The following is a 17,955-nucleotide window of genomic DNA, read 5'->3' as shown; positions in this document are numbered from 1 at the left end:
AGCATAAAACGAAAAGAAAGGATTTATTGCATTTTGTCCCATTTGGATCAGTAGGTCATCTTTGTTATCGGGCCTGTGGTCGGATAGATTCGACCATAAGGAAAGTTGCACTGAAGGACAGTAGAAGATTTCTGATATAAGTCTTTTTTACAATCATCTTCATTCGGCACCTTTTGTACTTCCTCTTTAACTATGACCATACTACAGGTCACAACGACTGCATTGGTTTCATAAGTATATATAATAAATATAACTCATATCTGCCAGTGGTATTTTAGAAATATCTCATTGAATTTACTGCCATCGATGGACTTTTGATTTGCAATTGCAGGGGACCTTGATCAACGTGTTCACTATCGGTCCTTCGTTGTTCGTCCTTGATAAGCTTGGTTGGCTCGGCGGCCTTGACCTCGGCCTGCTCGAGTCACTCGTTTTCTCGTCGCTCATATCGGCTGTGGACCCTGTGGCTGTCCTGGCAATCTTTCAAGAAGTCGGTGTCAATAAAGTGCTCTACTTCCTTGTGTTCGGAGAGAGTTTACTCAACGGTAACTACTGTATCTGTCACTCACATTAGTTGGCACTCAAATAGATAAGCAGCTCACATTTTCCGGCTAGAAACGATTATGGCATAGTGTTGGTGCACCAACACAATTTGTACCAATGTTGTTGATTCGACCAAACTATATATAGTGGACAGGCACATCTGCGAATACGCACAAAATAACTATAGTGGATGTGTTTAATAGTGCGTTCGTGATAAAGATTCGTTCGAAACAAACAGGGATCTCTGTTGACCCGTCGGATCGGCCGCTTCCTTTGCAGATGCTGTAACCGTGGTTGTGTACAACATGATGGTCTCATTTCACGGAAGCGAGGTCACGCTACAAGCGGTAAAGACGCTACGTCAGACTCATAGTATTTACGTCAACATACACACATACGGGAATAGGAAATAACTCTTACGATCGAAAGAGGCCAAGATTGAAAGAAACAAAGAAGGAAAGAAAGAAATAAGTCAAATTTAACGCGAATGCGAAAGCAGCTACCGAAACGAATTCGGTCATATATATGAATGAGAACGTAAAACAGAAAAACACAGATAATTATCAAATTTCGAATCTGCGTTTCGCCTCGCCAGCGCAAGTTGTGGTGACGGAACTTATTTGAAAAAATCATCGCTTCACGTGTTTTTTTCATTCTCTATGTAGTCATAAACTCTGTGTTCTGAAAGGGCGTATCGACGTGCCCGTGCCGTTATAACTATCTCTAGGTACAAAACTTGTATGTTCTGCCTGTGTTCTCCGGTGGGCAGCACTTTACCTTGATTCACACACTTCTTAACAGTATTACTTCGATATTCTGCCAAGCTGTGCATTTATCTTAATATATTGCTCAGGTATCATGTTTGTCATTTTCATTTAAATAACAACTAATTAAACGAATGCTGTTTTTATTTAGTTACACACACTGTACAATGTAACATATACAGTTGAATATCTCACAGGAGAGCGCTACATGCGACGCTTTGCGCGACGTAAAGCGTGTTATAGGACCGCTGTAGCTCATATCTATAGTAATTTCATATGGATTTGTTTGTAAATTATTAAATTTTCGTAAAGCTAATCCAAGTACTTTATACTATAGAGTTTTTAGTAAATTTTTAAAGTATGTTCACGAGTAATAGTTATTTTATGTAGTGTGACATATGTTTAGTCAGTGTATTTGATACTGGGCGAAAGCCAAGAGCAAAACACAACCATTTACCATGACGGAGGCGCCGGATAAACCCGTATTAAGTTTTATATATAAAGTTCATTGACTAATTGATGTTACCGTCAATCGTTAGAGCGTCGATCTGCGAAAACCAAAAGAAAAAGCGAACACTCTTACTAAGAATCTGAAAGAGAACTATCAACTAAATCCGTTTGCTATGCAGCGAAGTTACGATAAACGTTTCAAAGCGGAATAGCGCTTCCGAATCATAGAAGGGTAATGAATAAAACGTACGTATAAGAGAAATGTTATTTCTAGGCTATGTATGTATGTATGTCCTCTTTCTGTGTGAGGACTTGCTTTTCTATTCAGTCGCTATACTTTGTGTGGCTTGTTTGTAATAAGGTGATACATTATCGATTAATGTGTTTTCCGTCACGGTACCTATCGAAGGTAATCGACTCGGCGGGACGACAAGCAATTTTTAAAAAAAAAAAAAAAAAAAAAAGCTAAAGCTTTTCGATGTGAACGGTTTCAACAGGACAGGACAGTACGAACAATGTCATCTCTAATAGGACGGAATCTTAATTCTTACTTACTCAGGCTATTTAATATCTATCCTGGACGCCTTTTTCTCTATTAGGATTTCGCGAAGGACCAAGTCTGCTGCAATGCCTTTAGGTTACTTCGGAAACTTAAACACCGTGGTAGCGAAATTATTGCCGGTTATATAAATATATATGCACAAAACATATAATAAAATATAATAAGGAGATATATACATATATTCGGGATAAGTTTGAATAGGTTATGATAGGGGAGTGTAACAAGAATAATGCCGATGATTCGGTGTAAGCAACCTGAAATACTCGTCATGAATCCAGCGTCAAAACACAAGCCAACCAATTGATCTGCAGTAATGTTTATTAATTTACTCGTTTTGTAGGGAAATACAAGTCAAGTACTCAGCTGATCCGGAGGTAGATCGACTCCTTTTACTGGCTTCTTCTACTCTGAAGTGGCAAAGAATAGCTGAAACAGACAGGGTTCAAAATCGTATAGACGGGAGCACGGAGCACAGACTCTTCCCCCAAAAAAAAAACATCTCTTGTTCACGATATGTCCTGAAGGACCTGAGGAAATAATTGCTTGATTTTTAAATAATAGCCTTGCTTCATTGAGCTGCGGTTACATAGTAGGGCACGATGGCTGGCGTGTTACTAAATACTGTTACAATTCTCATAACTGCTAATCAGAGTACGGGTGTAATAATCAGTAGTAAGAGGGCTATACCAACACTATTTTCGAGTCTAACCCTGTGCAGATTTCATTTTCTTCATTTAACGCTCTCATCCAAATATATCCCATGCTTTCTAAAATGTGCTTCGTATCATTCTCAGCAAACTTCTATCTATTCCGAAAATTATACTGAGCGCCATGTTGTCGAATTCTAGCTAAGTCGATTATCCACTAACAGCTTACTCACCACTTAACGCGTTCTAAATTATTCGATCTATTGCCAAGGATGTACATGCATGTGTACACATCATACGAAAGAAACTCTGTCATCGCTAAAAAGTACGGTTATAACAAAGTTATTTGCAAGCCGATCTTTAGCGGTATGTTGTATCCTTGCTATCAAAACGAATAGGCTACACGTGTGACGAATAGGGCGATGCCGCCCGCCCTTTGACCTTTGCGCCTTTTGACCGAAGGAAGCGCAAGATGTGCAACGATTTCTGTACTGCATTGTGTAAAAGTACGTAGACCAAGGGCGAGTTACTGGACGAGAACAGTGTGGCGTACTCTCTATGCCTATGACGAGAAATTTCACCTAATATTTGTTCGTGAATTTAACGACAGGCCTTATATTGTGATTGATAGAGATTTGCCCACCGTGTCTGTCATGACTACTATAAAAAAACTCGTTCGAAAGGCGCTACACACACAAATAATTATCCGTGTGCACACGACGATGTGACTGACTTCAATGTACTTCAGGCGTACAGGATGGAACAAGTGAAATTTCGCATAGGATACAAGCATCGTTTCGTTACCGCTAATCTCCTAGTAAAATTCTATGTCTCAAAAATGATTATCTCATACGTTATAAAATCGGTTTGAAAAAGCAGGAGACACTTATTATTGTGCAGATATGCACAAAGGTCAATACTGCGACGTCTATGCAAATGAAGACCACTGATTTAGGCAGCGCATGACGACATGATGGTGACAGAAAGATCGGTAGGAGCATTGACATTGTTGGCGTTAGTTTGCTTTGATTTATCTTTGTTCCTTTTCAGATTTTGACCGGAATAGCCGCATTCTTGTCTGTGTCGATGGGGGCAGTTGCTATCGGAGGCATATTTGGCTTTGTGACGGCCTTGGTCACTCTTTACACGAATGAGGTGCGCGTGGTCGAACCTCTAGCTGTTATTGGCCTCGCCTATATGGCCTATTTGACAGCCGAGCTGGTACACTTCTCTGGGATCATCGCGATTATTTGTTGCGGCCTGATTCAGGTATGTATGCATAATAACATTTTGGTCTAGCGCGCCTAAGCTTGTGAGGTTTGCGTCGATCTTCGCGAATGCATGATGAAACGGAACATATTTACAAAGCTAATTCGGAAGATACGTGAATAGTAGACACTTTTTTCTGCGATTCTTCTCGAATGCATAAACAAGACAGTATGTTAGCGATCCGCTGCAGCGCAAATAGTAATCTACATAAGAAAATAGGTTCTTTCCTAAGGTCCTTTGCTGACTATCTGCCATCTGTGTAACGTTCCTGTCACGTTGCACGACCATACATCAGCAGAGAAATAGTTCTAAAGGACGAAGGTCCAGCACCACATCATCGCTATTCGAATAAGACTTGACGAATGAGTATTCCGCTCGAATCGCAGTGACTCATGCGATACTTACGGGAAAAAGTTTCTCGTTGCATTGTGCAATTGAGTTGCAACGAAGTTGCGGAGCTTTAAACTGTACCATTTCCCATGCCCCCAGTACCCCAAAGGGGTATACCGGGACTTACTCGCAGTTGTTGTACGTAAAAAAAGCTATTCGTTACGTTACAAATATGTAAATGAGACCGTACAGAATAAGCTAAACTTACATATATAAAATATATCTGTTTTGTATGTGGATAAGTGTGTCTTTGTGTTATACATGTTCCATTCGGATTCACGTTATTATCTAACTGCCTCTACTAGTTTGTAGGAATAAATACTTTTGAGTTTTTCGTCCAGCACTTAAACTTTAGTTTTGTTCTAGGTTTCAATGACATTGATGAGTTAAGTTAACTTAGTAAAACTAGTAGCTATGCATGCGTAATTATTAAAACAATTCATCTTTAAGCTTGTTTCTGTGACGTTGTGTTTGTGCTCGTTTTCCAGGTTCAATATGCGATGAACAATATTTCTCAGAAAAGTTATACCACTGTGAAATACTTCACGAAGATGATGAGGTTAGTGTGACTCCTTGCTTAAATCCATCATTAACCCTAAACTGGTCTCCATGATGGAGCAGCAGTGACGTATTTGAATACTAAACTTACATTTATTTGAAGTGGTCCAGGTTCAAAACCTTTAGTCGGTAGACTTCGTTTCGTGACGGGGACCGATCGCCTGATGCGATATTAGGCGGCAGGACCAGATGGAAACCCGAAATATGTATTTATTACGGTTCAATTGCTCACCTAGCCTAGATGCGTATACCTCTATGTCTTAGGAGATGTTGCTCACTGGGCTCACGCGTAAGTCTGTGACTTAAAATCGGTTTGCCCTAAGGTTAGAACTAGACATGTTCTTGCTTTAACTTATTTACCAAATAATCATTGTCGTCACTTCTAGCATATACTTGTTTTGAGGCATTTTTACCTGCTCTGAATTAGCACGTCAAATATGTGACAGCAAGGAAGATCTTCGCGTGAACTTTGAATACCACACTGTCAATATAAGTTTTCGGTTGTGGAGTGGGCTGTATATCATACGTCGCTTTGAGGAATGATCGATCGAGACAAATAGCATTTATTACATTACAAGCACATATATATATAGGAAAACGCAAATCTTTACGGTATTAACGTAGAATCCAACAGAAGCGGCCAAGATGATTGGGACGGTACTGTATAGCCATAACGATGGCTTCACCACTGTGGCGCCATAGTTCAAAATATGGACATCGTCATTATTACTTGCGTATGTTAACGATTTTGCCTGGTACAATTCATAGTGTTACAGCTGGCCGAATAGAATGGATTCGTTTCATAGAGGATGGACGCTTTATCCTGCCATAAGGTAACAGGTGTGAACCGCAGGAAGACCCAAGCGAAGTTTACTCTGTCGCACGAACATTCATACCTTCGCGTGCCGATGATGCCTGGCCGTCTCATCCTAGCTGTCAGCATTCTTTTTCCTACACAGACATTCGCCTACAGCTACGGCCCACTGCAGTACAGGCTTATATGCTGGCAAAGTAAATTTTGGCTGGTAGAGAGGTTTCGTCCTCCAGATCGCTGCTACAGTGTAGTCGTAAAGCGATGCGTAAATATTATATTAAAACTTTCCTGATCCTTCGTTGCCATATACTAGAGAGAACACGATCTTGTGCTCTGAAACCCGTTGAACGCTAACGGCTAAACTGGACCTAGAGTGAGTTCACTGCCGTGCTAGAAATATCGCATTTTAGGGATTTTCCACTTGATTTACCGCTTTCAATGGGCGGCAAATGGTACCACTATAAACATCAACGGTCAGTATCGACGGGGGTTACTCACGCATACGGCCGATACCGTAGTAGACGTTAGTAACGTAGTAGTACCGTGGTAGACGTTACGTGTATCATCTGTTCGCTTCCCTGTAATTATACGGCTGTAAAAGCTTACATTCGTTATATATATACATAATATTGAGCACTGAGTGTCTTTATTATACGTGGAATGTATATGCAGGAAAACTCGTTGGACTCTTTTGTTGATTACTATATTTATATTATGTCCTTTTCCTAGAGGGTTGTACATTTTCAGACTTCCTTCACCTACATATCACCTAACACAATGACGTCGAACAATTGAATAGAAAAATCTTTCTAGATACCTTGGTAGGTCAGCATGGCCGTCTGGAACTAAGGCCTACGCGAGCAAGACCGTCTTTCTTGATAATGAAAGCAATTATATAGGTGGTCGACATAACATACACATACCAGCTCCGTCCTTGTCTCAAGGGTATCAAGCGGTTGAAGACTGCGTACACTAAATTTTTGCGCGTATACCGATTACTTTTATAGTAATAACTATATACATGAAGATAACAGTAAAGAAAGTCCATTACGCTCTAAACCACGAATTTAGCCGATGCCGATCGAAATAAGAAGCCCGTTATTCAAATACAATAAAGAAAAGTAGACAGATTTGCAACACAGCAGTACGATCAGGTGAAGATTGACAAGTGATGATTGGAAATGATGATGTCACGAGTGAAACATCAGCATGAAGTAGAAACCGCTGACAAATTCGGTTGCTCGCGTATCAGCTAACGCAGGTCATACTTATCGTATGATTATAAAGTATTATAGATCTAATGAAATGAACCTTCGTAGGCTCACATTGCACAGATTGAGACACTTTTAGACCGGTTATAGTATTTAAAATTCAGACAAGTCCCGTACTAAAGAAGGCCCAACAATCCCTGTCGCAATTTATCGGAGCATTTAAAACAAAGCCTTCGTATTCAGTCTAAGAGTTTCTATCTAATTTCTTCGGGCCGGAAATGCGTAGATGCTGATTGATGCGCCGATATGCTAATTTCAGGTTTCACGTGATCGTAATCAGCGACTACCCGAATTGGAACCTCCTTATGGTCACTAAACTGGGGGGGCCAACCAAAACTTAGCGATTTGTCAGGATTCGTCAATCCGTTATCTGTATAACGTCTTCGTATATTAGCCGGCAATATATCATTTGCAAGTGTCGCCTTTACCTCTTTTCGGACAAACGGAACATCTGAAGTCATAATATAATATGAAAGCTAGCATTCTTCAAGATCGAATTGTTATTTATTCCGGAACGATAATTCAGCGGGGCGTTCGCCGAAAAAAATCGTTTTTGTAAACAATAATGAGCTGAGACTGTAACAAGAGAAAAACAACCGCCGTGAGCAGGATATTTCTAGCTCATATGGCCTACTCAGAGAACATGAGCTCTGTGTATGTGGTCTGTCTGATCAGTTACGCTCGTCCGCTGTGATCGGAGCGTCATATAGCAATGCAATCTGAGGCCAAATTACATTACCGACGTCCTATAAACTGCGAGAAATTCAATCGCTTTTTTCCTACCTGTCTCCATCGTATAAGCTATATTTAATATCCACATACGGATAAATGTCTTTTCTCCGAGATACTTGTACGATCCGTTGGCCCCTTACAGTTTTTATTAAAAAGTAAATAATTGGTTTTTGCACTTCTTTAACATACGATTCATTATAATCAAGTGCATTAGGCTCTAAGGACACATGCCCTTTGTTGATATACATGCAGTTTTGATGGCACCTATGATGCCTGTTGCTGCTGTTTCATTTATCAACATGACCTCCCTTCTGTGACCTTTCACATTTCCCTTTATTCCTTTATAAACAGTCGGGCTAATTCTTCTCACCAGAACATTACCAAAGTCACAATTTCTCGTCCACAATTAACTCAAGCCGTAACCTGCCTAATAAACAAATGATACTAGGAACAGCGTCGGTAAAATCGAACTTACTGATTTTCACAGTTTTATTTTTCTCTTTTAATTGAAATACCTATGAGTCGAACTCATAAAAATCATATAAGCAAGGAACAATTCGCTAATGTTAAAGTAAACGTGTTACTTCTCTATCGTGTTTAATCTCTGCGCAAATCTCAAAAACCTTCATCTCGTTTAACGAGAACTCTGCAAAACAGCAGTCTGAGGAAATAACATAGTACTCCATAGGAAAACTGAGAGAAGGCTCCTCAACGCCCTCTTCTGAATACACTCCTGTACTTCGACAGTCTTCTATTTCCATCCAACAACGTGACTTCTCGCGACAGGCTTTTATTCGTTACGCTTTCGCCAAAAGCGGGTAACGTTACTCTTATGTTACTGTCGCTGTATTGCGTGTCTTCGGTATGACCCTGCTGTGATCCCATTTTGACCCGATACGTCACGGGGTGGCTGGAGTTCGCTAGCTGGCTTTGATTCAACAGATCCAGTCAGACCAGGACAAACGAACCCCACAATGCATTTGCAAAGCGGAAAGTGGTGAGAGGGAAGGACAGACAGGGCAGTCGGTGGGTGCTATGCTTGTAAAGAGATGGTAAAATAAGTCTGCAGAGTTAGTCTACACGAGCACTTCGGTCACTTGTAGTTCTGTCGACTAGCGACAGCTTAAATTGTAAGTCCGCTCACTACAAGCGCAGATGGGCCAGGAGCGATGGCTTTTTTAATGTTCCGTAACAGTTCATGAACTACGTCAATGCTACTAGTTATCTAAAGTTCTCTTCCGAAGTGTGCGAGGCATCGAGCGGGCTCCGACGGAGGATTGCTTCTCAGTTAAAGGACCGGGGACTATCGATTTCGGCTGCCTACGTTACGTCACGTACGCGTTGCGAGCTTCCTGCCCGACGTAGCCATTGCGTAGTAATAGTCTTGCAGTCAGCTACAGTCTTAATAGAGTCTCCGGTTTCAAATGCGATAACGATCGAATGACAATGACAACAGCTTTACCGTCTATAAGTTTTCGAGCTATATCCGACAAATTCCTTTAGTTCAACTAACTTTAAACTCGTGCCGAGCCACTTTCCATGTCTCCTAAACGTCCTAGGGCTTCCAGTGTTCAAACGGTTGAACTTCCTACGCCGTTCAACATTTAGGTTGCTATCTTTACTGAGCATGCAGAATTGGAAGTACTCTTGCCGAACTACTTAGTACCAACCTTCTCGAATAAGGGCAGCAGTGGGTTATTTTTTACTTGAAATGGGAAAGATCACTAGAAGCTGAACTCGGCTTTTGCGGGCGTCCTACATGCAGTAACAAGCTCTAGAAACTCGCGTACAACAGCTAAAGCAAGTCTTGGAACGATAAAAAAAGCCACAGCTTTTTCTTCGATATCGTGCTACATAGTCTGCTGCACCGAGGGTAGGGATGAGATCCAGTTGGACAAAGGGATTTTGTAAAGGGTTACAACGAAATCAATAACTACAAGAAGAAACGGCTACAAAGTTACGGGCACCAATTGGGTCCATCTTACTACTCTTTTAAAGGCTTACATCTGTCGGGCGTTTGCGTCCCATTTTCTCCCATTGAGGTGCAGAACTGAACCCATTAAGCAGTCTTGCTCAAACTAGCTGATCGCTGAGCAGGACTTAGATAAACACCCAACAGTTATCCCTAGCGTTTTCACATCTAAACATCTAAAGAGATGTTAGATCAGCCTACTATTATTTACATCGTTCGACATTCATCAGTGCCATCCCAGTGGAATACGTAACTTGAAATGCTGTCCGCAACTTTACCGGCGTGCCATATCAGGTGCAGCTTTAGAACTTCCTTTTGTCTACTGAAATATTGATTTTTCAAATCACTACAGCTAATTATCGTCGCGCTATTATTACTTGTCTTTTTATGAGTGTGCGCAGCCTTGCGTCGTACTTGTTAGGAAACCATCTGCCTAGGAAAAGAGTACCTAGTCAACGTTGCTTTCCGAGTTACCGAAGAACATTCCCTTTGAACGTAACAACTGTTCTGCTACACGCTTACCACTCGCACAAACTGGCCCGTTCGTATCATCTTCTATATACATTCTTCTTTATAATTCAGGGCTACCTAGAGTTTACTAAACGACTTGTAAGCTCGAACTATCAGCTATTGTAGTCAATGTAATCCGTAGTTAGTGCAGATGCGATATATATCCAAAATTTGTGCTGCGTCTTTACTGTACCTTATTTACCTGGACTGTTGTACCTGACTTCTTTTCAAACGGGAAACCGTATCGTGGCGGCTTTTAGACATCTTTTGCACAGCGAACGCCTACGTTCGACTACTGCGTTCCGGTATCGACTAACGTCCCGTTCCGTACGTTTCAACACGGAGCCGCACAGGGAAAGACGACAGTCATGAAGAAATGCTGTGTTTCCATTAGTTGGATTCCGAAGGAGACGCTATCGTCAACGTAATTAGTCTTTTTCGTTCATATTCACTTACAGTCCTAACGGTCCATGAAGTTGGTACACATCGTCGTGGCCGCTTATAGGCCTATGAACAGGACAACGATAATTCGACCATCCATATAATTTATCTGAAACGAACCTCGCGGATTGATGGCTAGATGAGCATTCTTTTCAGACAGGCAGAACATGACTAGTGGAATATTTTGCTAAAACAGTTATAAGCGTGTAGATAATAATTGTTTTATTTCGTTACTGTCTGGCCGTTCCGTCAGTATGATTTCTTGAGAGAGATGGTAGATGGTTGTTTGTGTTTCGGGATTCAGACTGTCATGAACTACATTACATGTACTTTTAGAGAGAAATTCTGCCACCTAAAACCTACTCCCGATCGCCTGTTCTTCAATGATCTTATACATCAACGCACGTTTATAGAAACAACGCACGCCAGGTAGCCGGGGCTATTATATATAATATTGCATCATCAATACCCACTTGGAGCTTTATGTTGGGGCCGTTCCATAACGTACGCCACGGGTCGTAGCTTCAGGGTGAATTCCAAGCGAACAGCTATATTTGATAAAAAGGTCTTTAGTTGTTGACTTACTCGAAGGCCATCCGTACATGGGTCAAATACGGTTTTGGTTGCTAAACTATTGCTCAGACAGCGATAGTCACAGCATAACCCACTCACTTCATAGAGACAGATCACCGGCCACAAATCGTATAACAGATTTGAAATACAAAACTTAGGCTTGAGTTCAACGTACTACCATCTCTGTTCCAGAATTGCATACAGATATAGTATAGTATGAATTTAGACTGTTGCGCAATTTTTTACGAAGCAAAAAAGCTCGGTGGTCTAGCAAAACACGTATTGAAGAAGTGGACCTTTTTCAAGATACGAAGTAAGTGTGGCTCACATGGTAAGCGCTGACATACCTGGGTCGCTAATTACGTTCGTGACACAGAGCATTAAAAAACTTTAAGTTTAGAGTTATAGTTGATGAACAGGCAGCATATGAAAGGCAGCACGATCTATTGCGATAGCAAGTTTCCCCGGAAAACCGGTACCGCCTTCTAGCAATGGTTACATTTCAATACGGTTAGTTGATAATCTCCAGGAGAATTCGAACGCAAAACCCAATTCTAAAGCTGTATCGATAAGTTTATAATAATTTACGTAACACAATGTACACCGCATTCATTGGGTTTATTAGCTACTACTGTATACTTTGAGTGATACGAAATAGTCACACTCTCAGTCAGATATTAAAAGCAACAATAGTTCGACTACGGAGGTGTCAGTCCATGTTTTCTTGTAATCGATAACTTATATTTTCTTAACGGGACTATATCTTAGCCAGCGTAGGCTGACGTTTGCCTCTATCCCTATACAGGGCGCGTAAGATACACAACCGGCCATTTGAAGAGTTGCCACACGGTGAAGCGACGATGATCTGAACGTATTTTTATGATAATAAAGTGTTTCCCGATTTTGTGTTTTCTGTTCTCTGCTTTCAGCGCTGTGTGCGACACAATCATTTTTATCTTTCTCGGGATGGTCCTCGTCAACAAAAAACCTGAATTTCGGATCGAATTCATCGTCTGGACAACAATTCTTTGCCTCGTCTTCCGATTCATGAGTCAGTCTAATTGTGACCGAAAGTAAACAATGGCCTCTATCCAGAATCCAAGAATCATTCAGTTCACAACTCTGCCACCCTCGGCCTTGTCGTCACAGGACTCTAGCTCTTACGTTGTTACCAAGACTGACAATGACATCTAATAAGACGCTAATATTGTATATTATTGTTTTGATATCTGACTGAGGTGACACCGAGCTATTATTGATTGAACAACTTAGCGGGTATTCCAGATGGGGCCAAACCACCAAGCAGAATCTAGCACACATTAACAAAGAAAACTGCTCTGTGTACGCTTTCTGATATACAGGCTTGTTTCATTTATTACCCGTTATTACTATTACACCCCTTTCCGAGTGCTGGGGTGGCTACCCACCGTCACAGATTTGCTAGCCGAAAGGATATATCCGACCCAATTAGTCACAAATCAAAAGTGTGTATATCTAAATAATACAACGCTAATATATTAAGTCACCTAAGTAGTTTCGATGGCTTAATACGCTAAAAAAAGAAGGGCGCCATTTTGCATAATGTAAGTCCACAGAGAAGGAGCCATCTTGAAGTCATGCCAAACGACGCGGGCATGTTTGATGAAAAAAGAGACTTTATATTAAGTTGCCTAGCGTGTCTTTTGCATACCTAGTATGATTTTTGTTGTCACTAACCAACGTGACAATTTGGTGCATTTGTCAAAGACAATATTGACCCTCGAAGCTGACTCAGCTTAGCATCTATGCGAGCTCCTTGATAACTTCATCATTGACTTTGCGTTCCTTTCGCGCGCCCCTACCATTAGAGTACCCTGCAAAAAAGCCTCAATTCTATTCAAAGATTTCTGTCTGAAAATATAAATTGCGAAATAAGCCTCAGGAACAACTGCGGTGTTAAAATTTGTTGGACCAACTAAACGTACAACTGGTCTACGAACATGGCGTATTGGGTTCTATATAGTTTAGCACTAAGGAAATCGTTAAGCTGGTGGCTTGAGACAAACGATAGAAAAAAGAAAAAAAAAAAAAAAAGATACGACACTTTCTTTTGTTGCATAACTATTTTTTAATGTACTACCGGATATAGGTGCCTCACGTATATTCGGGTCACAATAGGGTAAATAAATGCAAAATCTGTGACAAATATCGGCTGCGGCAGTATCGGTGAACAAACGTTAGCTTTTTCTCGCCCGTCAGAACGGGTCTTTGCCGCAATAATGACTAGGTTCCACTGATCTTTTTTTACATTCGTGACTATCTGAAGCGCTTCGGTGCAATTAAATCAGAATTAAGGTTCTTTAAGAATTACTTTGACTTCGTTTTCGATTTCTCGCTGTCTCTCTTTCTGTCCGTATAGGCGTGTTTGGCTTAACGTATTGCGTGAACACAGCCGGACGAGTGCTAAAAATTAACCTTGAAGAACAATTCATTATGGCGTATGGTGGCCTCCGAGGTGCTGTTTCATTCTCCCTCGTTATCATGCTCTCACCCTGCAAATTTCCGCACTACGATATTTTCGTCACCACAACCCTGTTCATAATCATCTTTACTGTTTTTATTCAGGTTTGTTATGTAATTACAGCAATGCCTTTATCACGACAGTCAACAGAACCTCAAAGATCTCTGCTTGAAGAGACTGCCTAGTGCAAACAATTTGTCTGTTACGCGGCCTTAGATAGGCCTAGTTGAGAGTGTAAGTTACAAACGTTCGTGCATATTTCATACATCAATCGTAATGTTAACATCTTGTTATTATTCATTATTGCCCTATTGTTGTTGTTATTATCCATAGGTGGAAGGCAAATTAAGCTATTTAGTCGCACGAGAACCGAGTAAAAAAGCGTCATATTTGAAGCACAGCGAATACGTGTAAGATAGCATGCCCCATCAGGTGATTCATTGCTGAAACTGGCAGAAGTCAACAGGAAAGCAATACCTGCAGTTATGAAAAGATAGTCTCTAGAATCAGTAATAATCTTATTTTCCTCAGGCCTGTTGTTTTCATCACAGTGCTTTTTACGCACGTCCCAACAATTCTTCAGGTCGCCGCCGAAATGGCCACATAACCTTACGTTTGCTTGGTTTAAGCTGTAAAGATAAATATATAGGCAAACACAAGTAACAACAGCCAACAACAAACAGTGTCTCAGCCAATCATGGTCAAAATCTGAACACACTGCTCGACTTTCAACAGGAAAGTGACGGAGATTTCAATCTGATGCAGCTAAGCATCCATAACGATTGAGCACGTGTTACGTGTACGTTTAAGCGCTTCCGTTGACGAAAAATAGCCGTTACCTATTACATAAGGTGGTGGACCTCGATGATCGTGCGCGGAAGCTTGGTTGGCTGAAAGGTGGTAGAATTTGTTTAGAGGGCATCTTACACGAGTTTCGAGCACCGTGGGCATTGTGCGAAAATCGTGCCTTAGCTCTGCGGCTGCTTTTCATAGAAATTCTCCACGGTCGACGTGACCTTTGCCAACAACAATAAGATGCTAGGTTGACTCATATACCGGCGACTATAACACCGCAAATGGTACAATAACCTTTTCATGAGGATCTCTTTGATAAACTGGTCACGGCCAAGTGGCGGGAACGAAACCGCAATATCTGAGATCTAAAGTAAAAAGTTTATCACTAGTCCTTCGGTTAATGGCATAAATTAACTCGGGAAATGTATATGATACAGAAGGTTAAACTCTGTTAAGTTTATGCGAAGCGTGCCGTTAGTTAATTTCTACGATTTGGCTCTATCTCGACTTTAATCCCATCTGTTGTGTGTCAATGGACAAGTAAATACATGTCTTCAAAGAACTGTAAAGGCCATAGCGCGGTATATGTGCTTGGGCTGCCCTTTGGTCCCACAGGGCGCCTCTGTGAAACCGCTAGTGAACCTGTTGAAGATTCGACGCCATCAGAGTCTCGGCGATTCGCTGTTTACCGAAATCAACAAAAAGCTGGTGGACAATATTATGCTCGGCATTGAAGAGGTTACCGGGAACAGAGGAGGTACGTAATGCACGGCACGTATGCCAGAACAGATTGCAGCGTCTGAGTGGCACGTACGGTCTTAATTTGTATATATATGGCTTGACTTATGTATGACTTTTTTAAAACACTAATTGAATGAAACGAACCGATGTGTTAATGAGGTGCCGGTCAAGGGCAAGTGTTGGATTAGAACGAATGATGGCATCAATCCATTGGCGCCCTATAGAATGGCTGTATATTCGCCTAATTTTATGATAAACTATTCTTAGGTAAAATTATCTGTAGTAATTGTTCTACTACCGTTATGAATATCATCACTGATGCGTAACTGACTCTATAATAGGTAACTATTGGAAGGGAGTCCTGAGCAGCTTGGACGAGAAGTACCTCCGGCCGTTGCTGGTCCGAGATAACGGTCACAACAGCCTAACTCGGATATACACCAAGGTCGTTCTGGCGTGAGTATTCAACTTCTAAAGTTGAATAGAATTCAAGTTAGTAAGAAGAAACACTGCGATACAAATTTCTGCCGTTAACAAAATTGGCTTTCAATAGATCTAGCGATAATTATACTTTTGAGAACGAATAACAATTAAACTAAACGTACCACTTAAATAATTTCGTCGTTAATAGATCCGTTTCTACTATATTCTTTTAGACTTTTCTGCTATTATAATGCATTCGTTAGGGAGTACTCCTAGTAGTCCTAGGGAACTCCTAGAGCGGATGCTATCTATATACATCTTTCCTAACAAGCCCAAAACGCGCCGGCGTTCACTCCGTTGGCTAAATCTAAATCAATGAATAAGATAGCGGATATTATCTCCAGAGATATTTATTACGGGAGAAATATCAACACGCTTGGGAATTATGTTAGAAGTAAAAATGTAAAGTGCTAACTAAATTGACTCATAAAAAACTTTCATCTCTCCATTATGGCCGGAGTGGTGAAGGATAACTACGTAACACTTCGTTGATACAATCGAATGTTTTGTTAGAACTTGAGAAGTAGTCAATGTTTTGCTTAGGTTATCCATTGTTACTGAAACTACTTTTCAGAAAATATTGACGTCTTGCATACAATACCTCGATGACTCTTCTGAATTTCTGTGAATGAGAATGCCTATTACTAGTCCTCGTCGACCCTATATCTTCAAAAATGTCTATACTTATTCGGTATCCTTAAGCTAAGTTCGAATACTTGTAGTGATATCAACAGATAACTCACCTAAAAATAAACCTCATCACAAATTCTGCCAAGACACACAATTAACTTAGATAAATACCATGCTTCTGCATCCTGCGGCTAAATATTTCTTTCGGCTAGCCGCGTTGAAGTTTGGATGGTATCAAATAAAGCTTCTAAGTTTAACTCTTAAGTCTTGGGCTACAATAGAGACTTTTTACGAATTTTAATTAATTTTTCATTTTATTATAATTGGTAATTAGCTAAAACGTGAAATACATTTAGGGAAAGAATGGAAGAAGTGCCCCCCTCTATATACGTACATGCCCTCATTTTCCCTACTGAGAGAAGTATTCCTTTTATAATCGCATATTTATCGAAGTAGTATCTGCCAGGTTACCTTTTTCATAGGCTTTAATTGGGAGCACCAAAATAAGTATCAGCGCTACATGCTCTTTGGCGTATTTTTTTTCAAAAATTAAGCCCAAAATTTGAAACATTGAATTTCGATTTAAATGTTGCTTAAAAATCGAAGACATATCTTAAGATAAAATTATGTATCGTGTACAAGATAAAATTATGTATCGTGTACAAGGTCATTTGCATTAATCACTCGAGTATCTTTAAAATTGGCGGCACATTATATAGATCATAGTTGTTTCTTTCTAAGCACAGTCCTAAAGTATATCAAATCAATTTAATATGGCGAGATCTTTATTTGTGGCCGATCGCTAAATGGCTGTGTTGTTAAAAGGACTCGGCGTTTATTCTGTCCGCCCTTTATGCGTCCACATTATTGGAGCTAATTATAATATAGTGCCTCTGATAACTTCGACAATATAATCGTGTACGTGTATAACGTACATCTATGATTAGGGCGTCGCAGTCACGTGTCACCAGGCAAGCGCCGTTTAATCTAGTACCCTTTCTATCTAGTTCTCCGCTGTGAAAGGTAAACTTCTTTGCACGTTTGGGCCGCTTATCTTATTGTAAAACGAAGTTTTCCCTTCGGCTGGAACTTCGAATCAGGAAAGTAGCCTCTGGCGATTTTGAAAAGCAATGCCGTCGCGACGCTCTCTTGAGTTAGCAATCGGTTGCTTCTCCGTATGCCCAGGGTCCAGTGTGTGAGCAAGCGTCCACTTTGTTTGGCAACCGAAGAAACGTCGCGTGTAATAGCTATTGTTGCCTGTCGCATCCTGTACTATTATGGAGGATTTGCTCTTAATTTTGTTAGATTTT

The 17,955-nt window shown here is 40.6% G+C and overlaps 1 protein-coding gene across 2 annotated transcripts in view; it reads left to right on the top strand.

The window, feature by feature from the left end:
• Positions 1-331: 331 nt before the first annotated feature.
• LOC111270039 (uncharacterized) overlaps positions 332-17,955 on the top strand; it is a gene marked incomplete at its 5' end in the record, with an annotated part of 33,937 nt that continues 16,313 nt past the window's right edge. For both annotated transcript variants that reach the window (XM_022850026.1, XM_022850025.1), the window contains 8 exon segments: positions 332-545; positions 823-890; positions 4,017-4,235; positions 5,114-5,184; positions 12,426-12,547; positions 13,895-14,100; positions 15,407-15,548; positions 15,874-15,988. In XM_022850026.1, the coding sequence (XP_022705761.1) occupies positions 332-545; positions 823-890; positions 4,017-4,235; positions 5,114-5,184; positions 12,426-12,547; positions 13,895-14,100; positions 15,407-15,548; positions 15,874-15,988 (1,157 nt within the window).

The sequence above is a fragment of the Varroa jacobsoni genome, unplaced genomic scaffold (genome assembly GCF_002532875.2).
Source record: "Varroa jacobsoni isolate VJ856 unplaced genomic scaffold, vjacob_1.0 scaffold_1433, whole genome shotgun sequence".
Lineage (NCBI taxonomy): Eukaryota > Metazoa > Arthropoda > Arachnida > Mesostigmata > Varroidae > Varroa > Varroa jacobsoni.
The sequence above is the reverse complement of the archived record's forward strand: the minus strand, read 5'-3'. Positions and strand labels throughout refer to the sequence as shown.